Source organism: Somniosus microcephalus, chromosome 7 (genome assembly GCF_052327205.1).
Source record: "Somniosus microcephalus isolate GS21.2 chromosome 7, FLI_Smic_1.0, whole genome shotgun sequence".
Lineage (NCBI taxonomy): Eukaryota > Metazoa > Chordata > Chondrichthyes > Squaliformes > Somniosidae > Somniosus > Somniosus microcephalus.
In genome coordinates this window covers 240,615,821-240,639,530 of record NC_140993.1, presented here as the reverse complement: position 1 = coordinate 240,639,530, position 23,710 = coordinate 240,615,821, and the positions used below count along the sequence as shown (strand labels likewise).

Below are 23,710 nucleotides of genomic sequence, written 5' to 3'. Positions count from 1 at the left end.
GTCCAAGTATTTATCCAATTCCCTTTGAAATTTATTTTTGAATCTGCTTCCACCACCCTTTCAGGTAGTGCATTTCAGATCATAACAACTCACTGCATAAAAAAAAATCTCACCTTGTCTCTGGTTCTTTTGCCAATTACCTTAAATCTGTGTCCTCTGATTACTGAACATAAGAACATAAGAAATAGGAGCAGGAGTAGGCCATTTGACCCCTCGAGCCTGCTCCACCATTCAATAAGATCATGGCTGATCTTCTACCTCAATTCCACTTTCCTGCACTATTCCCATATCGCCTTGATTCCTTTAATATCCAAAAATCTATCAATCTCTGTCTTGAATATACTCAACTAGTGGGCCTCCTCAGCCTGCTGCCACTGGAAATAGTTTCTCCTTATTCACTCTATCAAAATCCTTCATGAATTTGAACACCTCTATCAAATCTCCCCTTAACCTTCTTTGCTCTAAGGAGAACAACCCTAGTTTCTCTAGTCTTTATACATAACTGAAGTCCCGCATCCCTGGTACCATTCTAGTAAATCTTCACTGCATCCTCTCTAAGGCCTTGACATTGTTTCTAAAGTGCGGTGCCCAGAATTGAACACAATACTCCAGCTGGGGCCTAGCCAGTGTTTTATAAAAGTTCAGCGTAACTTCCTTGTTTATGTACTCTATGCCTCTGTTTATAAAGCCAAGAACCCTGTAAGCTTTTTTAACAACCTTCTCAACTTGTCCTGCCACCTTCAAAGATTTGTGCACGTACACCCCCCAGGTGTCTCTGTTCCTGCACATCCTTTAAAATTATACCATTTAGCTTATATTGCCTCTTCTCATTCTTCCTACCAAAATGCATCACTTCACACTTCTCTGTATTAAATTGCATCTTCCATATGTCTGCCCACTTCAGGGAGTCAAGACCAAGTGTAGTCTTCAGGTGAAGCAGGGTTAGAGGATAGGAGATAGTTGGCCCAGGGCAAACAGATGTAATTTAGTCCCTATTTTAAAGTCATGCATTCAATCCTTATTTTTATGTAATATTTTGTTTTGCTATTATTTATAGTTAAATAGCAAAACTTACAGCAATTTGGGAAACAGAGAAATAGAGTTTGTTGCAGCTTAGGGGCATTCTCTGCAGTACAGCCTAAGGAGCTGGGAGACACCAAACTGAGGCACTACACCGCCACCACTCGTGGGAGGGTGTCATTACACCGTGGCAAATTAACACAGGTAGTTTTCATCATGGATGCGGGCATAAGAATTTGTAAACGGAAAAAGTTGACATAAAAGTGTGACAAAAAACGTGACACAGGAAAAATTTTTAGACAGAAAATGTGGGCAGTTGTAATATTTTAAAATATATTTCAAATGGATACCTAAATAAACAGTTTAATGTACTCCGTGATATATTCTTGTGTCAGTGCAACTAAATAAACAACATTTTAGTTGATGAAGGTAGTGGTAGACCAAACTTCATTGTTGTGCTTTTGCTGAGGTTTGATGAAGTGTTAGAGCCTTTCCTGCCAGGTCTGAGCTGGACTTTTCGGCGACAGCTGCCTAGGGCCCTTAAGTATGTGCAAGCTGGAACACATCCTGCTTGATTGGACCAGCTCTCCCACCCAGTTAATGAACTTAATCAAAGTTTTTTCTGACAACTTCAACAGCTCACTTCTGGTATCAGAAACTAGTGTTGGAAGCGTGTGACCTCTATCCTCAAAAGACAAATATTCCAACACATGCAGCATGTGTCACCAGTTCAAATATTAAGGAATGCAAACCAGACAAGATTATGTCAAACACATGGGAGCTTGCTCCCATTGTGACCTGAGTATTCTTTAAAAAAAAAAGTTGCAAGAAAACTATTTGCTGCTTATGAAAAGTGCTAAGAGCACCTTTCCACGATGACTTCAGTTAAAAGGACTTATATTTGGGAACACTCATGACACAAGCTCCTTTAACTAAAAGAAATAAGAGATGATTGCATAAAATGATTTTCTACCAGGCTTAGGATGCGATCCCATTTCTTTAACCAGCTATGATCAGTAATGCTAACAAGTGATTATTAACGAATAAAGTGCTGTGTTTCTAACCGCTGTCTCTACATTGTTAACAGTTGTGTTTTGAACTTCTTGTATTGAACAGACCACCATAAGTTTCAGCTACGATGCCACATGTACCAGGCGAGAGGTCTTCTGGCCGCTGACAGCAGTGGTCTTTCAGATCCTTTTGCTAAAGTGACATTCGTTTCACATTGTCAGACCACTAAGGTAAATAATGATACATTAATAATATGTTAGGAATTGTAACCACTGCAATCATAGATAAAGCTTTCTGATGTACTCCACTGTTTAATCATAACATGCAGTACATCTGGTTCCCTCAGTTTGCCAGAAACTCATTTTAAGCAACCCATGTCCTTACATGCTTTTGGATTGGTTCCTGAACGTAGTGTTATGGGTCAGTCCATTGTTCGTACAAAGATTTGCATAGCAAGTATTGGCACGCTCTCTGATAAATAGTAGTGATAACAGTACACAAATATACAATAGCATCATTAAAATTATTGACTGTAGTATAGCCTCGGGAAACCTAATTACTGCTGTTTATCCAGACACATTTTTAATGAAATCAATACATCATTTTTGACAACGTGTTCTTTTCATGATTTTAGTTGTGCTTTAGAACTCCAATATTAGTCAACACAGCAGTGTTCCTTTCCCAGGACCTGCTTATCAATATTAATAACTCAATATTGAGTCTGCTATGGCTCCTAGGTCTCTCAGATTCATCCCTGGAGTACGCATATCATCTGCATTTCTTTCACTTGTCCACACTAAATTTCATCTGCCATTGTTCTGTCCACTTACATATTTTGTCCAACTCGCTCTGTATTTTTTGTGCTGCCTTTTCTTATTCCACTGCCCTTCCTACTTTGGTATCATCTACAAATGTAACCATTTTGCATTGCTTTTCTGAATCCAGGTCATTTTATATAAGTTAGAAACAGTCGTGGTCCCAACATTGAGTCCTGAGGCAACCCACTCAGTATTCTCTGCCCCCCATCCCATCCCATTCCAACATAACTCCTTTAATGTGTACTCATTGTTTCCTACCCTTTCAATCCATTCCCAGGGCTTACCCTGAATCTTCACAATTTTGAGTTTAATTAATATTCTTTTGTGTGGAACTTTATCAAAAGTCTTTGAGAAGTCATGGTACTCCATGTCATAGGGCTTACCGCTGTCCACTTGGGTTCTTACTTCCTCAAATGTTCAGGAGGTTGGTTAAGCAGGATCTTGCTCTTCTGAATCCATATTGATTGTGGTTTATTGGTTATTATTGTACAGATAATTGAAATTGGGAATTCTAATTATTGAGGAAAGATTAGGCATTTTGTGACTGGTATCGGTTTTGTTCTTGCAGCATGAAAGGGATATCCTGGCAGCCTTTATCTCCAGGGTACCTATTTAAGTTTATGTTGCTCCAATTTGGTTGCGTCCATTGGACAAATATTGCCTGTATTTTGCTGGACCATGAGATAGATTGCTGCTTGGTGCTGTGGCATTCAAGGTGTGCTGTGTAAGGAAGGAAGGAGGGATAGGGAAAACTGCATGCCAGTTCACCTGCTGCCAGATCACTCAGCATCTTAAAGGGGAACTGCCTTCTAAAATGAAAAAACTAAAAATAATTTTAAAATATGCAGTTTTTAGCCATCTCCTTCCAAATGCACCACTAGCCTCACATGCTTCTCAATGCACAACTCCTCCCACCCAATCACTCACCTACCAACAATCTATATGAAACATGAGGCACACCTCCTATTCCTAGCTTCACCTCACCCCATTGGAGGAGACGGTGCTGGCCATTCTTGGCAGGGGCGTGGCTGAGTCCTTGGCCAGCGGCGGGGCTGAAAAGATACAAGATGCTGGTATCCTTATACATTATCCTCCTTCTCGCATGTCCCTCTTGCTTTCCCATCCTCCCCCCACCACAACTCCACACTTGTGCCTTCCTCATTTCACACACCCAAGAAATGCAGCCTGCCCAGCCAGTGGTTGACCAAGAAGAGGAAGAGGAGAGTGAAGAAGAAGAAACACCGTCACTCGAATTCGCACTCCCAGCCACCAGCTCCTTAAGGTCAACCAGCAAGGCCATTTGCAGTGTCCCCACTGAAAGTCAGCAGCCTTCCACCAGCCATGCTGCAGCCACTGGAGTAGCACTGCATGACATCAGCAGGATAGGCAAAGGCACACACAAGACAGTCACGAAGGGAATGCACAAGTATGATTAGTTAATTTCTTGATGTCATATTGGATGGATAGATGTATAAAGTTTGATTGGAAATTATGCTTTGTAGTGGCTTTTATTTCAGCATTGTGGCCAAGAGGACGCTGTGATGGTCAGTAACAGAGGGAAGGTAATGTGTGGGACAAATGTTGAAGGGGGAATTGGGGTTGTGGTCACTGGTACCACAGGCGAATGATTCCATCCCGGATATCCCGGCCAGAAAGGGGCTGTCTGGGTTGCATCCTTTCATCTGCTTCCTCCTCTTCTGCTTCTTCCTCTTCCCTCAGCGAGTGGATGCTGTAAATCTGAAATAAAAGCATAAAGTGCTGGAAACACTCAGCAAGCCAGGCAGCATTCACATCTGAAATGTGAACTCTGTTTCTTTCTCCACGAATGCTGCCTGACCTGCTGAGTATTTCCAGCTATTTTTGTCTTAGAGGCTTTCCTTTACCATTCGAGGCCTTGCAAGCGTCCAGCAGATCTCCCTGTATACTTAAAACATTTTTTTAAACATGTATTGCCCCAAGCCACTACTTCAATAAAATATAAAAAATCCAGTCCAAAAGCTTAAATGCAAATTACCTGAAAGATGTGTGTGTCTCTTTAAGAAGTGCTGACAGCATCTCTGTCAGTCTGCTGCACGCTCGCTTTTCAGAGCGAGCCTAGGACCCAGCGCTAAACTCAGCGCTAAGGTCCAAGTTCGCAGAGCGTAGCGTTAAGCCGGCGTTGCACGCCAACTGACATCACGCTCTCCATATTTGCATCTCCAGGGCCATCACTGCTATCGGTAGCACTAAGGCCCTCACCAAAATGGCAGCTGCCGAGTCCCGCGCCAGAGAAGGGCGTTACAGTGGCGGCTGCCAATTTTTTCCAGGATTGCGGCGGTAACTCGTGCCGGTCAGTAGCCCAATTTCTGGGCCAAAGAATGTAACAAGAATACCATGGTCGGAAACCTTCTATCATGCTTCTTTTCTTCTTTGATTCTGAACAGATTATTTCACAGACTTTGTCCCCAACATGGAACCAGATGCTCCTGTTCAATAACATCCACCTTTATGGTGAAGAAGTGGAAATAAGTGAGGCTCCTCCACTTGTGGTTATTGAGGTTTATGATTCAGATGCAGTCGTAAGTATAAAATATTAATCTGTCTGTATCATGGGGGGGAAAAAATCTTCTCTCAAAGCACAGTTATTAGCGTTTGCATTTTTATTATTTATTGGCCCATGTTCTTTCTTGAATTGCTTATTTCTATCTCAATCCCATGTCATTTCATGCCTTTCCTTCAGACTGCCTGTGTCAATTTCACTCTTGATCCAGCCACTGAGAAGCGGCAGACAGTAACCCAATGAGATGCATCCTACTGACTTCCTCTTCCCTTTCCATGGGGAGGTGATTCCCGTCAATTGAGACTGTTTGTGGGAGCTTGCTGTGCGCAAGTTGGCTGCCGCCTTTCCTACATTACAACAGTGTCTACACTTCAAAAGTATTTCATTCGTTGTAAAGTGCTTTGGGAAATCCTGAGGTTGTGAAAGGCGCACTTTCTTTACCCTTCTTGGCATGGGTGATTCAAGTGTGCAACCTCAGGTGGTATGAGCCCATATCTCCTCTTCTCATGGCACAGATCACTGGGGCACCAATTTACTGCATCGCCCTGCTGTCTGGTGTTTGCAATTTTTTTTTTATTATTGACTCTTAATTGTGAAATATGACAAATAATAATTGTTATAAATCTCATCATCATGAAGAAACGACTCATGAAATAACACTGGATGGCCAGCTGGTGGCGCCGTCCAAGGAGTATAAATACTCAGGTGTGGCCCTGCTTGCCCAGGGACATTGTGTAAGACAGGAACTAGTGAAGTACAACTAGACCTCCTTGTTTTGAAACAAGTTGATTAAAGCCTTGCTTTATACTCAAACCAAGTGCGTAGTGAGTTTTATTACGTCAATTTAATCAACCTGATATCGACTCCATGCTCGGAGTGATTTCGGGAACAGCCAGCTATGACTTCAACTGCAGAAGGGAACTCCGGCATAGTAATCAATCCATCATGGACAAACTACTCAGATCCGCCCGTCTTGACCTGGACCCGAATTCACCTACAACTGCTAAGGTATGGAAACACTGGTATCGTACCTTCAGCAACTTCCTCAGGGTATGTGGTGAGAATGTTCCTGATAAATTAGAGATACTTGCCAATTATGTATCTCCTCATGTGTTTGACTATATTGAAGACTGTGTAGACTATGACTCCACTATCCTAATATTACAGCGACTATATGTTAAGGCCCCAAACGAAATTTTTGCTCGGCATCTACTGGCCACAACTCGACAACAACCCGGGGAATCACTTGACGAATTCCTTCAGAAACTTCGCAGGCTCAGCAAGGATTGTAATCTTAAAGCTGTCACAGCTGAGCAGTACCAGGAGGAGTTAATTCATGATTCCTTTATTAATGGAATTATGCCTCCCTTCATACGCCAGCGTCTGTTGGAGAATAAAACCCTCGAGTTACAGGCTGCCTATGACCAGGTATGTTCCCTGGACTTAGCAAAGAGGAATGCAGATACCTATCTTTTACCTCGTGCATAGGGCTGCTGCTATCACTTTTATGACTCCTTCGATAGGTCTCGGGCGGAAGCCCTCACTGATGATGACTCTAACCTAACGGATGACAACCCTACCCTAGAAGCCTTCACTGATGACGACCCTGCCCTAGCGGCATCTTGGCAATCTGGAAGGAAGTGTTTCTTCTGTGGAGGTGTGTTCCATTATAGGAAATTTTATCCTGCTCGTAACGCAACCTGCAATCATTGCAGAAAGAAAGGTCACTTTTCTAAGGTATGCCAGTCAAGAGCCTCTGTTAGTAAGAAAGGCCACTTTTCTAAGGTATACCGGTCGAGAGCTCCTGTTAGTTTTGCAGCTACTATCTATAAAACTGCTCCTCCCCCAAGAGCCACTACTAAGGTTACAGCTGCTATCTATGAAACTGCACCTCCCCCAAGAACCACTACTAAAGTTACAGCTGTCAAGGGTAAAACTGCTCCTCCTCCCATCACAGCTGTTTTTCCCCAAAGTCTATCCCATGCAGCCACGAAGGTTTTGGTAAATGGACACATTTTGAGCGCACTAATCGACTCATGCAGCTCTGACAGCTTCATTAGTGAGCGGGCTGTCAGTAAATTAAAACTGCGTATTTACCCCTCAGACAGGGAAATTGCAATGGCTCTGACGACACTGACCACCAACTCTTCTGGCTTTTGTCTTGTTGACCTTATTCTCAATGGCCGCACTTATTTCTCCACCCGGCTCAGGGTGCTCAAAAACCTATGCAGTGATGTGCTCCTGGGACAGGATTTCCAGAAACAACACAAAAGACTCACTTTCGAGTTTGGAGGGTCAAAGCCGGAGCTTACTATTTCCATAGTACCGTTTTGTGCGCTTTCGGCGGCTTCGCTTGACGAGCCCTCCTTGTTTGCCAATCTTTCCCCCCGATGTGAGCCCATAGTCACTAAATCACGACGTTTCAGCCAAGATGATCGATCCTTTATCGAGGCAGAAATCTCTCGTCTTCTAGCTGACGGTATCTTTGAGCCATGTTCATCTTCCTGGCGGGCTCAAGCCGTTGTTGTTAAAAATCCTCTGAAGCAACACAAGAAACATCTTTGCATCGATTACTCGCAAACTATTAACCAGTATACCAACCTGGAGGCTTACCCACTACCACGCATCGATGATATGGTCAATAACCTTGTCCAGTACAAGGTATTTTCAACTTTTGATTTAAAGAGCGCATATCATCAAGTACCGTTAAAGGACTCTGACAAAAAGTATACGGCCTTTGAGGCCAATGGTTGGCTTTATCAGTTTTGTCGCCTTCCATTTGGGGTCACCAATGGGGTGGCCATCTTTCAACAGGCAATGGATAGCCTACTCAAACAGGAGAACTTAATGGACACTTTTCCATACCTGGATAATATCACCATTGCTGGCCATGACCAGAAGGAGCATGATGCCAATCTCCAGAAATTTTTTGACGTTCTCCGTCGTCGCAACTTAACCTTAAATGAGTCCAAATCTGTGAAATCAGTACCATCAGTCAACATCCTTGGCTACTGGGTGGGTAACGGTGTCATCAAACCGGATCCGGAGCGACTTCGTCCACTTCAGGAGCTCCCTCCCCCTACGAATCTCGGCTCTCTTCGTCGGGCACTCGGCATGTTCACCTATTATGCGAAGTGGATACTCCACTTCTCCGACAAGATCCAGCCCCTGCTTCACGCGAAGTCACTTCCATTGGAGGCAACGGCTATTTCAGCTTTCAACCTCCTCGAGACAGCTGGAAAAAGCCACGTTTCGTTCCATTGATGAAAATCTTCCTTTCGTGGTCGAGTGCCATGCATCGGAGGTGGCGATCTCTGCTACCTTGAATCAAGGTGGTCGACCTGTTGCATTTCTGTCCAGAACTTTGCAGGGTAGCGAGCTCCATTATCCTCCTGTCGAGAAGGAGGCTACGGCCATCATCAAAGCTGTACGTAAATGGAGTCATTTTCTCGCTCGTCGCCATTTCACACTTATAACCGATCAGTGCTCTGTGGCCTTTATGCTGGATAACCGGAAATGCACTAAGATCAAGAATAACAAAATACAACTCTGGAGGATGGAATTGGCCGCATTTGGATACACCATACATTATTGACCCGGCAAAGAGAATGTGGCCCTGGATACCCTCACGCGGGCATTCTACTCTTCTATGTCAACTTCGACTCTTGCGGATCTTCATACTGACTTATGCCATCCTGTCGTTACCCGTATGTTGCACTTTGTGCGATCTAAAAATCTCCCATTTTCTACGGAAGATGTGAAAAGAACATGCTCCTCCTGTAGAATTTGTGCGGAATTAAAACCACAATTCTTCCGTCCATCGGATGGCTCGCTCATACACCCTATGCAGCGACTCAGCATTGACTTTAAAGGGCCATTGCCTTCCTCAACGCGAAACACCTACTTACTTATTATGGTGGACAAATATTCACGCTTTCCCTTTGCTTTCCCCTGTCCCAATATGCTTACTTCCACAGTGATCAAATGCCTTGATCAAGTCTTTTCCCTTTGCGGTACGGCCAATTTCATCCACTCTGATCGGGGTCCCTCCTTCATGTCAAGTGAACTCAAAAGTTATCTTTCCCAACGGGGAATCGCCACAAGTGAAACGACACCATACCATCCCATCGGTAATGGACAGGTTGAGAGATACAACGCTATCATTTGGAACGCTGTTCGTCTTGCACTGAGGTCACGCAACCTACCAAACCAGCAGTGGGAAACTGTGCTCCCTGTTTTGTTGCATTCCATCAGGACTCTTCTTTCTACGTCCACCAATGTCACGCCTCACGAGCGATTCTTCAGCTTCCAGCGTTGCTTCACTCATGGGACGTCCCTACCGTCATGGTTGGCAGCTCCCAGCCCCGTGCTGCTCCGAAGATTCGTCCAATCTTCCAAAAACGATCCCCTCGTCGACAAGGTGGAACTCATGGATGTTAATCCCATGTACGCGCACGTGCGGTACCCTGATGGCCGGGAGTCCACCGTTTCGCTCTAGGATCTGGCTCCCTGTCCAACCGGTCCCACGGACCCAACTGTTAGAGGGACCCACGGTAATGATGCCGACACTCTGCGCTCTTTTGAAGATGACGCCCTACCTGGGACATCAAGAGATCTGTCGGCTACTCCACTGGATCCACTCAGGGAGCCGAGCGCTCCCCGTGGGATGGCCACCTGAAGCCAGGTCGCCGGTCAATCCCCAGCTATCAAACAAGATGAAGCCAGCTCTGCGCCTGTGGGGACCCGCACCCGGAGTCACGATCTCCCCAGTCTCCCTCGGGTCATTCAAGGCGACACGGGCCCTGTCGATCTACCAGTACGGACCAAGCGACCCAGGGACCAAGACACAGTCCGAGGAGACGTGCCTTCCAGCCACAAACAAAGATCTAAAAGACTGCGGCTATTCGTGGTCCGCCTAATCCGTTAGGAGGAAGTCGTCGGACTTCCATATCTTTTAGGCAGGAAGAATGTTATAAATCTCATCACCATGAAGAAACGGCTCATGAAATAACGCTGGACGGCCAGCTGGTGGCGCCGTCCAAGGAGTATAAATACTCGGGCATGGGCCCAGCTTGCCCAGGGACATTTTGTAAGACAGGAACTAGCGAAGTACAACTAGACCTCCATGTTCTGGAAACAAGTTGATTAAAGCCTTGCTTTATACTCAAACCAAGTGCGTAGTGAGTTTTATTACATCAATAATCATCAACCAAACATCACAGTTTTTCTACAATTAACGTGCCTGCACACTTCATCTGCAAGTACACAAATGTTGGTTTTATTATTCATGTATCCACCTAGTAAACTGAAACAGAGAAAAGCTCCAACACTTGCAGTTCAGGTCATGATTTAGGATCATAGAAATAGAAACATAGGAGCACGAGTCGGCCATTCGGCCCTTCGAGCCTGCTCCGCCACTCAATATGATCATGGCTGACCCTCTATCTCAATACCATATTCCCGCTCTCTCCCCATACCCCTTGATGCCTTTTGTGTCTAGAAATCTATCTATCTCCTTCTTAAATATATTCAGTGACTTGGCCTCACAGCCTTCTGTGGTAGAGAATTCCACAGGTTCATCACCCTCTGAGTGAAGAAATTTCTGCTCATCTCACTCCTAAATGTCCTACCCCGTATCCTGAGACTGTGACCCCTCGTTCTAGAGTCCCCAGACAGGGGAAACATCCTCCCTGCAACCAGTCTGTCTAGCCCTGTCAGAATTTTATACATTTGAATGAGATCCCCTCTCATTCTTCTAAACTCTAGTGAATACAGGCCCAGTCGACCCAATCTCTCCTCATACGACAGTCCTGCCATCCCAGGAATCAGTCTGGTGAACCTTCGCTGCACTCCCTCTATGGCAAGTATGTCCTTTCTTAGGGAGACCAAAACTGCACACAGTACTCCAGGTGTGGTCTCACCAAGGCCCTGTACAACTGTAGTAAGACATCCTTGCTCCTGTACTCAAATCCTCTTGCAATGAAGGCCAACATACCATTTGCCTTCCTAACTGCTTGCTGCACCTGCATGTTTGCTTTCAGTGACTGGTGTACAAGGACACCCAGGTCCCGTTGATTTCACTGTCATTTCTAGACACTAGAGAAACTGGTTATCCACTTCTATCAGTTCATTTTCACCCTGTTAGGTCAGCACAGATGAAGCATGTGTATTAGCAAGGTGACTGGAAATGATGGATCTTCTTTCATGCTACCTTTATTTCAGGGTAAAGCGGAGTACATTGGCAGCACTGTGGCTCTTCCTGTTATGAGGCTGGCTGGACAGGATTATGCCCCCCCTGTGCTTCAATATTACCCAGTGTATTGTGGCAGCATCCCTGGTGGTGAGCTCCTTGCAGCCTTTGAACTTCTGCAGGTACGGATGTATTGGGGGGGGTCAAGTTTTATATTATTCCATTGAACTCCTTAACTTAAATTGCTTCACTGATGATATGCTGTGCTTGTAGGAGCCTACATCGCTAAGTTAGTTATATAGATGGTCAATAATGGTATACTAAAACTCTAGAATTAAAAATATGAATATACATAATTACTTATATAAGTTAATCTGCACTTATACACACACACACTTTAAAACAGTCTCTGTTCATTACTGTGGTGTATGTGTCTTTAAGAGCAATTATGGTGTATGTGCCTTTAAGAGCCCCAGGTGTGCGTAATGCCGGTAATTGCCACTTGGGCTATATAAGCCTGTGTATTGTGTATATCCTTTAGAACCCCCCCCCCCAGACTTGCTTAGTAAATACCTATGAACCAACTCCTGTCTTCAGTGTCTTTATCTACACACGGACACTACAGTGGCGACGAAGTGGAAACGGACTTACCTGCAATTCGGCAGCACCTCAAGGACATCGATTCCTCCAGCGTCCAGAAGACTCAAGGAAGTAATAGAAACTGTGGTTTCACCAGCTGGCCAAGCTGGTGACAGGTACTGTGCTAATCCTTCCTGGGCGTCAGGCTGGAGCTCCAGCGGCGGGCTCTACAGCTGAGACAGGCAGCGAAATCGGAGGCAAGCAATAACGGACTGGGAGGGTGCACTCGAGAGACGGCTGGCGCGGCAAGCAGGTCAGCGTTTAGACCTCCGTCGGGAACGAGTCTCCAACAGTGAATAAACGGAAACCACAGTAAAACAGCGTTGTTATCGGTAGCAGCGGCAGGAAAGCGCGGGAAGCGCCATATCTTTTCTGAAATGCCTAAATCTGGTAATATTGAGGCTTTTGATGGCGAAATAGAAGATTGGACCACATACGTGGAAAGAGTAGAGGTTTATTGCACTGCAAATGGAATAACAGATGAAAAAAAAGCTTCAGTACTTCTGAACTTAATGGGCGCGAAGACATACGGGCTGTTACGAAATTTAATCACTCCAGCCAAACCAAAGGACAAGACTTTTAAAGAAATTGTTGATACCCTGCAGGAGCATTTAAACCCAACACCGCTGCTGATAGCGGAACGATTCAAGTTCTTCAAGAGAAATCAACACAAGAATGAAAGTAACGCTGATTACCTAACCGAATTAAAGCTATCAAAGTACTGCCAATTCGGAGCAGGGCTATCGGATTATCTTCGAGACAAATTTGTTTGCGGTCGCTTAAGTGAGGGAACACAAAAAAGACTGCTTTCTGAAAAAGATTTAACATTGGACAAAGCTTTCAGTATGGCTGTATCATACGAAGCAGCAGCAAAAGGAGCTGCAGAGATACAACAAGAGACACAGGACTTCGGCACCCATAAAATGACACAGGAGTTCGGAAGATGTTATCGCTGCGGCAGATCCACTCATAACCAGAGGGACTGCTGGTTCAAGGGCAAAGCATGCAGGCAATGTGGTAAGATTGGACACATTGCACGGGTATGCCAATCTGGACAAAATAAATCCACTGACAGAAAACAAAAAATCAATAAAGAAAAGTACAGGAAGGTACAAATGATGACGGACAATAGCTCCGAAGATCAGAATAGCGACAGCGACTCCGGAAACAAGAGACTAAGCTGTCTCAAATTACATAATGTACTTGCGAAAGAGGATTACCAAACCATTTGGGTTACCCTCACAATAGCAGGGTCCCCAGTTAAAATGGAGCTAGATACAGGATCAGCTCTAACCGTAATAAATCGACGAGATTACGAGAGGCTATTTTCGCATATACCTCTAAAAGACACATCCATTATCTTAAAAACATATACGGGGCAGAAAGTCTACCCCAAAGGAAAAATAAGGGTGCCTGTGGTATACAACGGCAAAGAAATACAAAAGTTGTATTTATACATTCTACAAGATGGTGGTCCACCGTTGTTGGGACGTGAATGGATAAGGAAGATACGTTTAGACTGGCACTCCATTCAGGCACTGACGGTGACCAGTAAGGAAAAAAACAATGATGACATCATACCTGAACGATTAAAAGACATCTTGGCCAACGCCAAAGAAGTGTTTCAAGAGAAACTAGGAACCTTGAAAGGCATCACCGCCTCAATAAAAGTGGAAGATACAGCAATTCCAAAATTTTTTAAGGCAAGACCGGTGCCATACGCAATACGTCCGGCAGTCGAGGCAGAGCTGAAGAATTTGGAAAAGGCAGGCGTATTATCCAAAATAGATTGGAGCGAATGGGCAACACCCATCGTTCCAGTCATGAAAAAAACATTGAAAAATAACTCTGAGGAACAGAAAAAATTCGCATCTGTGGGGACTTTAAGGTGACTGTAAACCCGGTCCTTCACACGGTACAGTATCCTCTTCCGAGGATAGAAGATATTTTCGCCTCACTATCCGGAGGGAAACGTTTCACAAAAATTGACTTGGCACAGGCATATCTACAGATGGAGGTTGAGGAGACCTCTAAAAAGTATCTCACAATAAACACACACAAAGGCCTGTACCAGTACAACCGACTGGTTTTTGGAATAGCATCAGCTCCAGCTATCTGGCAAAGAGCTATGGAGCAAGTCCTGCAAGGGATTCCGGGGACTCAATGCTACCTAGACGACATCCTTATAACAGGAGAAAACGACAACGAGCACCTTGCCAATTTGGAGCAGGTGCTCACTAGGCTGAAAGAACGGGGCCTACGAGCAAATCGCCCCAAGTGCGAATTTTTCCAAAATCAGATATCATATTGTGGCCACATAATTAATAAGGAAGGGTTGCATAAGTCACCTGAAAAAATTGAAGCAGTTATAAAAGCCCCAGCACCTGAAAATGTTTCACAATTAAGGTCATTCCTGGGATTAATAAATTACTATCATAAATTTTTACCGAACTTATCAACTATTCTACACCCTCTTAATGATCTTCTATAGACAGGAGTGATTTGGAAATGGAACGAAGACTGTAAACGTGCCTTCCATAAATGTAAAGACTTAATCACATCCGAGAAAATTTTGGCTCATTACAGCCCATCACTACCAATCAGACTGGCGTGCGATGCATCCCCTTACGGCATAGGAGCGGTATTGTCCCATAGATTCCCTGATGGCTCGGAACGGCCGATAGCTTTTGCGTCACGCTCATTGAACTCAGCTGAGCGTAACTATGCCCAGATAGACAGGGAAGCACTCAGCCTGGTATGGGGAGTGAAGAAATTCAACCATTACCTACACGGACAAAAATTTACCTTGCTGACTGACCATCAACCCCTCATCTCCATATTCAACCCTAAAAAAGGTGTCCCCATTATGACGGCACAAAGACTACAGAGGTGGTCCCTTTTTCTAGGGGCACACCAATACAACATTGAATACAAAGGGTCAAAACAGCATGGGAATGCTGACGGTTTATCACGCCTACCGTTGCCAACGATAGCAGAGGCACCTACAGTAGACCCAGTAGAGATATTCCACTCTACCATAGTGGAATGTCTACCGGTGACAAATTCTGCCATTGAAAGGGAGACAAGAAATGACCCTACTCTCTCACGGGTCTACGATTTAACAGTGAAGGGATGGCCAGCACATGGCGAACCACTGTTGCCAGCATTCTCGCAAAGAAGAGAACAGCTGTCAGTGTGCCGAGGAACCTTGATGTGTGGATCCAGAGTGGTGATTCCACCCAAACTCCAGGATAAAGTGCTAAAGGAGCTTCACGAGGGGCATCTGGGTGGAGTGAAAATGAAGAACCTAGCTAGGGCGTTTGTATGGTGGCCAGGTATCGATGGAGACATCGAAGACATGACCAAGAGCTGCCTAGGATGCCAGAAGGTCCAAAATGCTCCGCCACAGGCCCCTCTACATCCATGGGAGTGGCCCTCATCTCCCTGGCAAAGGGTGCACATCGACTTTGCTGGTCCATTTATGGACTCAATGTTCTTAATCGCAGTTGATGCACACTCCAAGTGGCCGGAGGTAATAAAGATGTCCTCCACCACCACGGAAAAAACCATCACAGTATTAAGGACCATATTTGCCAGGAATGGGCTGCCGGAGCAGATATGTTCTCATAATGGACCGCAATTTGTGTCTGAAGAATTCAGAAAGTTCTTAAAGAACAATGGGGTAAAGCACTACACGTCCGCCCCATACCATCCCGCCACCAATGGATTGGCTGAAAGGTTTGTCCAGACCTTCAAGAAGGCCATCAAGGCCATGGGTAATGAAGACATAAAACTTCAGCACAAGGTGGATAACTTCTTATTTGCATATAGGAATGCAACGCATATGGTTACTAACCAAACTCCCGCCATGATGTTCTACAATAGAAACCTAAGATGCCGGCTGGATTTGGTCAAGCCCAACATCCGAAGGGACGTGGAGAACCGGCAATTTCAGGGCATGAATGAAAGGCCAACTAGGGCCTTCCAGATAGGCCAACCGGTTTTGGCCCGGGACTACCGTACCGAGAAATGGCAGCCTGGAACTATCTGCACACGATTAGGACCACTGATGTATACCGTGGACATCGGAGACAGCATAATAAGGCGCCATGCTGACCAAATCATCAAGTCATCCGAAAAGGGATAACCTACACCACCACTCTATACATCTAACGATGAAGTAGAGATACCCATATCTACCTCCGATCCGGTGATACTGGAGCCCGATGAACCCGACACTGGCCTTCAAGCCGAATCAGCCTTGCCAGAAGAACCTACTACACCACCAGAAACTACTACACCCCCGAGGCGTTATCCGGACCGAGTCAGGAAGCCTCCTGAGAGACTAACTTATAATTAATTAATACAGCAATGTATATTATTTTGCATATAACATGTAATTAATAATTACTTAAAATATGATGTACTAGTTAGCTAGAAGGGGAGGAATTGTGGTGTATGTGCCTTTAAGAGCCCCAGGTGTGCGTAATGCCGGTAATTGCCACTTGGGCTATATAAGCCTGTGTATTGTGTATATCCTTTAGAAACCCCCCCCCCAGACTTGCTTAGTAAATACCTATGAACCAACTCCTGTCTTCAGTGTCTTTATCTACACACGGACACTACAATTACCTTTCATGAAAGAGGAGCTGAGGAAAGCCAGTCGCTGAAGAGTTGGTTCGTCCCAAGATGAAGTTCCAATGACATTTCACCAAAACTGTGCTCACACCTGTCACAGTAACTCTGCCAAGAACCAGCCCAAATTTCCTCAGTGCACATTATAAAAAGGATTTAGAGGCACTGGAGAGGGTGCAGAGAAGATTTACAAGGATGTTACCAGAAATGCGAGGGTATACATATCCGGAAAGGATGAACAGGCTGGGTCTCAATTCTCTTGAAAAGAGAAGGCTGAGGGGTGATCTAATAGAGGTCTTTAAAATTATGAAAGGTTTTGATAGAGTGGACACAGAGAGAATGTTTCCACTTGTGGGGAAGAGCATAACTAGAAGCCATCAATATAAGATAGTCACCAAGAAATCAAATAGGGAATTCAGAAGAAACTTCTTTACCCAGAGAGTGGTGAGAATGTGGAACTCGCTACCACAGGAAGTGGTTGAAGTGAATAGTATAGATGCATTTAAGGGGAGGCTAGATAAGTATATGAGGGAGAAGGGAATAGAGGGTTATGCTGATCGAGTTCGATGAGGAAAGATGGGAGGAGGCTCAAGTGGAGCAGAAACACCGGCATGGGCTGGTTGGGCCGAATGGCCTGTTTTTGTGCCATATATCCTATGTAATCCTATGTAGTCAGAGCCAGTCTGCCCCTTGGGGGAGGAACGTCCAGTGTAGCTGCAGCAGCTGGAAGGCCAAGACAGCCATTTTGGGTCTCTATAATAATGCAATGTCTGAGACTGGAGCTTCTTCAGGCCACCAAGCTCACAATTTTAAGGATTCCTCAGCTGAGGTGTAACTCCCTCTAATCCATTAAAAGAGGACATCATTTTTTTGTAGCTTTGAGGGAAGGAGGCCTATGAAGGGCATGATCCGGGCCGGAGCAGGTAGGTGGCCTTGGCAGTGAGTGCCCCTCACCTCCATTAAACAAAGCCTTCTGAAACTTGGATCACATTCTAAATTGATGCTCTACTTTTGCCACAGTCAAAGTCAAGGAAATGTCACCTTAATCTCCCAAGGCTCCTGCTGTAAATCATCGGTCAACCACCTCAGAACTTCCTGCCACTTTAGGAGATGAACACAGAGTAGGCACCAAGAGTATGCACCAAGGGGAGGCATGGTCCTTTAAACAGTAAGAAGGTTGTCAGTGAGATGTTTGTGTCACTGATAGGATTTCTGAAGAATTATTTGGGGCAAGGTGGTGCAACGCCTGCATGAAGAAGTATCAGAATAATCTTCAAATGGGGGCTTTGGTAGTTGTTCAGGAGACTCAATGTCAGCAAAGGACTGAGTTGAGGTGGAACGTGATGGCAGGACCCATCTGGCAATGGGCTCAGATCTTAGTCAGCTGAAGGTCTCCTTATGAGATGTATCTGCAGTTGACTGGCAGCTTCCACAACTCAGGTACTGTGAGGAGAGGGCAGCCTTCTGAAGCATTGCTAAAGGAACATAGTGAAGGAGCCCTGCCTGGATCTGCATCTCTGTGGTGGTCCTCTTGATCCTCCTCCTCTTCCTCCTAAAAACAGAAGAAGAAGTGGAGGCCTAAGAGAGACCCCATTGATACCCAGGAGTCTGTAACATTAAAACTTTAAAAAAAACTTTGCAAATACTTGAAAAGAAACTTGTATTAAAAATTAAAGAAACTTTAAGAAAAAACTTGAAGTTGGAAAAAAAACCTTTAAAAAATGTTTAAAGACTTACCTCCAGGTTGCTCTGGGTCCCTTGTGGCCTTTAACTATGGAATGCCTCTGGTCCAACACTAACATACCCCAATGCCTGTTCTGCAGAGGTGTTGAGCACCATTGGCAGCCACTGGGCAACAGCAGTAGGAAATGGACCTGGAGCCCGACCAAAATCGCTGCCCACCCGCCATCATCTGTATGTGTTGGCCAGTAATGACTACCCCCAGTTGGCCTGAGGAAAATGGTCGGTTCCATATTTTGGGGTGGGGATCCAGCGTAAGTTTCCACTGCCTGATTTTCCTCCGTTATCTGCCCTGGAGACGCCTGAAAACGGGTGGCAAAATAGAGGAAAATCCAGTCCGTAGTGAGCGACTAGTTTGCTAAATGAGGTTGTGACTTTGAATATAGAATTAAATGATCATCTGTAACATAATTAATAATTAATAATACCTGTAGTATCAGGGCGTGAAGACTCACCACTAAATCTTATTGGCATAAACTAAATCAGTGATCTAGGGGCATAAGGCATAATGACCTAGAAATTCGGTTGGTAGCGCCGGCGCTGAGCACCTAAAGAGACCTAGAATTGGGGCGATACCCTATGTTGGGGAGTTCGCTATGAAGATAGCGACAACTCAGATATTGACTATACATTTAGCGCCTGCGCTAAGTGTTTGCGCGCGCCCGCGAGCGCAAGCAGATCATGACGTCATTTCAGTGTGCAACGCCTTTTAGGAGCGCCTGAGCGCATATTGGGTGGCGCCCGGAGCCTTAACGCCCAGCGCTATTAGTGACAGTTCGAGGGAGGGCTAACAGGCCCTTCTCGGAGTAGGGGGGCGCTATTTAAAGGGGACAGCTCTAGTGCAGAATCTTCAGCCACTTGGCCTGCTCATTGCGATCGTTGCTGGAGAGAGTTGGCGAGCTAATGTGGAGCGGAGTTCTGGGAATTGAGCTTTACAGTACTTGGGACCTTCAAACCTGTCCGAAGCACTTGCAGCACTACACCTAAAAGCCTTTTGACCAACTGGCATCGGAATGGGAGCTTCTTTGGAGGGCGACGGCCTCATCGCCCAACACTGTGAAGGGGCAGAGAGACGGCGGGAGAGAGGGCTGGGATTGGCCAGAAGGAGGAGGGGCAATGGAGGTCGGCCAATCCGACGGGAAGCTGCGAGGGTCTTTAGGCAGCAGGTGACAAGCCTTGACATGTCGGAGGAGCAGTGTTTGGGAAGGCTCCGATTCTGGAGGGACATTGTTACTGATCTGTGCCACCTGCTTGGTCAGGATCTGCAGCCGCGTGAACGCTGCAGAACCTCTCTGTCCGTGATCGCTAAACTGACTGATAGGATCCGTTGGCATAAAAATTGAGGCTTTCAGTCAGCCATTGGGGACATTGCGACTGTCGCTCAGGTTGCAGTCCACTGTTGCATCCGGCAAGTTACAGATGCCCTTTATAGGCGAAGGCGTCAATTCATTACCTTCCCTCGGACCCTGCACAAGCAGGCGGAGTGCGCGCAGGGTGTCGCTTCTATTGCGGACTTCCCCATGGTGCAGGGGGCGAGTGACAGCACACACGTGGCTTTGAGGGCGCCATGCCATCATCCTTAGGACTTCTGCAACCGCAAGGGGTTCCACTCCCTCAACATGCAGCTGGTCTGTGACCACCGCCAAATCATCATGGCAGTCACCGCACATTTCCCAGGGTGCAGCCACGATGCCTTTATCCTGTGGTTGACCTCAGTTTGTAACCTTTTTGAGGGGCTGCCTCGAAGACGAGGCTGGCTTACTGGGGACAAGGGCTATCCTCTCTGGCCATGGCTGATGACAACACTCCGTGTGGCCGACACCCCAGCAGAAGAGCTGATCAGCAGCGGCCATCAGGCGACCAGGCACAGTAAACAGCACACTATTGGTGTTGTCAAAAAGCCTTTCCAATGTCTGGAACATTCGGGGGGATCCCTGCAGTACTCGCCGCAGCAAGTGGGACACATCGTCGTCGTCTGCTGCATGCTCCACAACTTGGCGAATTGACGCAGCCAGCCAATTCCAGCTGTCCCTCAACGACCAGCAGAGCAGGCGGAGGAGGAGGAGGAGGAAGAGCAGGCGAAGGAGGAGGAGGAGGAAGATGGAAGAGCTGCTGAAAGTGGAAGGGCCATACGTCAGAGGCTCATCTGGCATCGTGTCGAGACCCCTGTGGCGGAATGATGAGAGTCTTAACTCATGCGCACTTTGGATGTTTGACGGCCTCTGAATGCCAGCATCACTGAAACTAGTCACATGCACCATGCCACATTGAAACTTCTGTTTATTGGCACAAAAGTCGTTCATTACAGCTAAACAACGTAAGGTCAACAGAAACCATAACTTTCAAAATAACTGTGAACTCTTTGGCAAAGCCGCAAAACTCAACAAACCTTCTGCAAATATAACAACAGGTGAGGGTGTCCTTGAATTTGGACAAACAAACGTCTCAGTACCTCCCTCTACAACTGGCCCCTTGAGGGAGAATGACTTCTCTTTCGCGCCTGGCCCCTTCCCTCCCTGCTGCTCCTACGTAATTGGACCCCAGTGGCGGGCTCAAGGCTGGGGGACGCCTGCTGACTGTCTGGAAGCGCAGAAGCCCCTGAGGGACGGCCTGGCCGACCTCTGGGCTTGGAGGGTGCGGACGCAGGATGCTTGATGTGACCATGGCTGGAAGCAGTGTGGCCTGCAGGTGGTGGCAGCTGCAATGCAGGCGTCCCAGCGCTGGCATGTGCAATGGTCTCCTGCCGAGAGAGGACACCTGCACCATGGTCGGACGACACACTGGCTATCTGAGGGGAGCGGCTCGGCTCATCCGCCACAATTGCATGCTCCACTGATTCCTGGCCTTGTATGGGACTGGAAGGGCCCGGGGTGATCGTCACTGATGCAGAGAGGGTGGCTACAGTGAGAGATCGCGTTGTGTCAATCTGGGTGTGGAGGAGCACAGCAAGTGACTGCGTGGCAACAGTGAGGACCTGTGTGCCAGGTGCCAGTGCTTCGGAGAAGGCCTGGACAGTTCTTCCCATTGCTTCGGACAAGGCAGGTGCCGACCGCTCCACTGCCTCGGACAAGCCCTGGACAGACCTTTCCAGGGATTGTCCGAAGCCCTGAACAGTCCTTTCCATAGCCGACTCAAAGCCGTGGACAGTCCTCTCCATTGTTGGGCCGAAGCCCTGGAGAGTCCTGTCCATTGTTGCCCCGAAGCCCTGGATAGACCTGTCCATTGTTGCCCCGAAGACCTGGAGAGTCCTGTCCATTGTTGCCCCAAAGCCCTGGAGAGTCCTCTCCATTGTTGCCCTGAAGTCCAACATACTCTTAGCCAATGAATCTATTGACTCAGGCATCTTCTCGACTGCAGCCATCAGCTCCGTGTGTCTGACCCGGGCCTGTTTGCTCATCTCAGCCAGGCGACGCACCTCATCTGCACTCTGTGCAGCAGTCATCACTACCTGCCTTGCCCTCCGGGGAGACAGTGGCTGAACTTGCCTATCCCCCGTGCGTTGCTGCATGCCGCTTGATCCGGCAACTGGTTCATCGTCAGAGCCCCCCCCCTCCCCTCCAGGGGACTACTATCCCCAGTCTGTAGATGTGTCCGCTCCCCGGATTCTGCAATGGCTGGTCCGGATTCCTCCTGGTCCTCGCCTCCGGTGGCACTGGCACTGGCAGCTTCAGTGCGTTGAGCCCCAGTTGGTGCTGCTTCATCTGAAAGTGGGAGGTGGAAGAGTGGCTTTAGCAAAAGGACAGGTTTGCTGAAAGGCATGCCAGATTGTGGCAAGGCTCTGACATGGCTGCACACTGAGGATGCATGCTGGCGGGGGGACCAAGTGGAAGGCAACAGGTGAAAAAGGTGAGAGTCTTACCCTCGCTGTCGGAAATGGGGTCGGCAGATGCAGTGGCCACAGGACCAGGCAGACGTCCTCCAAGTATCTGGTGCACTCTCTCCTCCAGATCCGTGAGAGTGACCACTTGTGGAGGTCCGCCACCGGTTCGACGCTGCTCCTTTTGGATCATCGCCAGCTTGGACTGCAGGGGAAAGAAGGGGAAGTTCTGTAACATGATGCCTTGAGAGATCATCGCATGCCCCCCATGGTGCAAGAGCCCTTACATGAGGCCTTGAGAGATCATCGCATGCCCCCATGGTGCAAGAGCCCTTACATGAGGCCTTGAGAGATCATCGCATGGCCCCCATGGTGCAAGAGCCCTTACATGAAGCCTTGAGACATCTGTCCATGTGTGTGCCCAGAAAGGGTCATGGGTGCATGCTGACATATGGCCATTGGGGCATCATTGCAACAGGGTGCCCGAAGTCAGCTGCAGATGGAGGGAATCAGACATTTGCTAAACCATCACTCACCCTAACGATCCGTGTGAGGTCGTTGAATTTCTTCCTGCACTGAACAGGGGTCCTGGTCGCCATGCTGCTGGAGTTGACCCTCACAGCAACCTCCCTCCAAGATCGTCGGTAAGCCTTCTGATTCGGCCTCTTGCCATTATCCGGATACAGGACATCTCGACGGCGCTCAACTGCAGCCACCAAGTGGTCCAGAGCCTCAGTGCTGAAGCGCTCTGCTCTCTGTCTAACCTTCTCCATGCTGAACAAGTTTGTAACGCCAGACAAGGGCGAGCGCCGATTCTGAGGCCTACAGGGCATTGGGTGTTGAAGCTCAGGCTGACTGACCCACCCCTTTAAGAGCCGGCCGGCGCCTGGAAGTCTCGTGGTTTCCCGTAATTGAGATCACCTGCGCTGCGCCCGTCCGCATCGATATTGAGTAGCGCCTGAACTTTTGCGCCTTAGGAGCACCGTGCAACGGCTGAATTAGCGCCTCAATCCCCTTTGGGGGCGATGCAACCCAATATCTCGCCAGGCAGCGATAACTTTTGTCTGGCTATAAACTTAGCGCTCCGCCAGTTCTAACGCCTCAAGCGGGGCTATACCCAATTTCTAGGCCAATATCCCCAAAACTGTAGCCAAGTCTCCCCAACAGGGAGCATCTGTCTCTCAAAATGCTATAGAGCTGATTATTTTTGTGGCAATTTGAAATTTGTGCTTTTCATGGACAAACCCAGGCCATTTAAAAACAAATATTTACCGGTATTATACAGAGTCTATGGAATATAG

At 46.9% G+C, this 23,710-nt stretch overlaps 2 protein-coding genes across 2 annotated transcripts in view; one reads left to right on the top strand and one right to left on the bottom strand.

Annotated features, from left to right (window-relative positions):
- LOC147115177 (fer-1-like protein 6) overlaps positions 1-23,710 on the bottom strand; it is a 904,394-nt gene that overhangs the window by 177,775 nt on the left and 702,909 nt on the right. The gene's annotated exons all lie outside the window — the stretch shown is intronic.
- LOC147115183 (fer-1-like protein 6) overlaps positions 1-23,710 on the top strand; it is a gene marked incomplete at its 5' end in the record, with an annotated part of 214,587 nt that overhangs the window by 76,737 nt on the left and 114,140 nt on the right. The window contains 3 exons of the mRNA XM_085993912.1: positions 2,137-2,261; positions 5,273-5,407; positions 11,611-11,760. Of these exons, the coding sequence (XP_085850038.1) occupies positions 2,137-2,261; positions 5,273-5,407; positions 11,611-11,760 (410 nt within the window). The remainder of the gene's footprint in view (positions 1-2,136; positions 2,262-5,272; positions 5,408-11,610; positions 11,761-23,710) is intronic.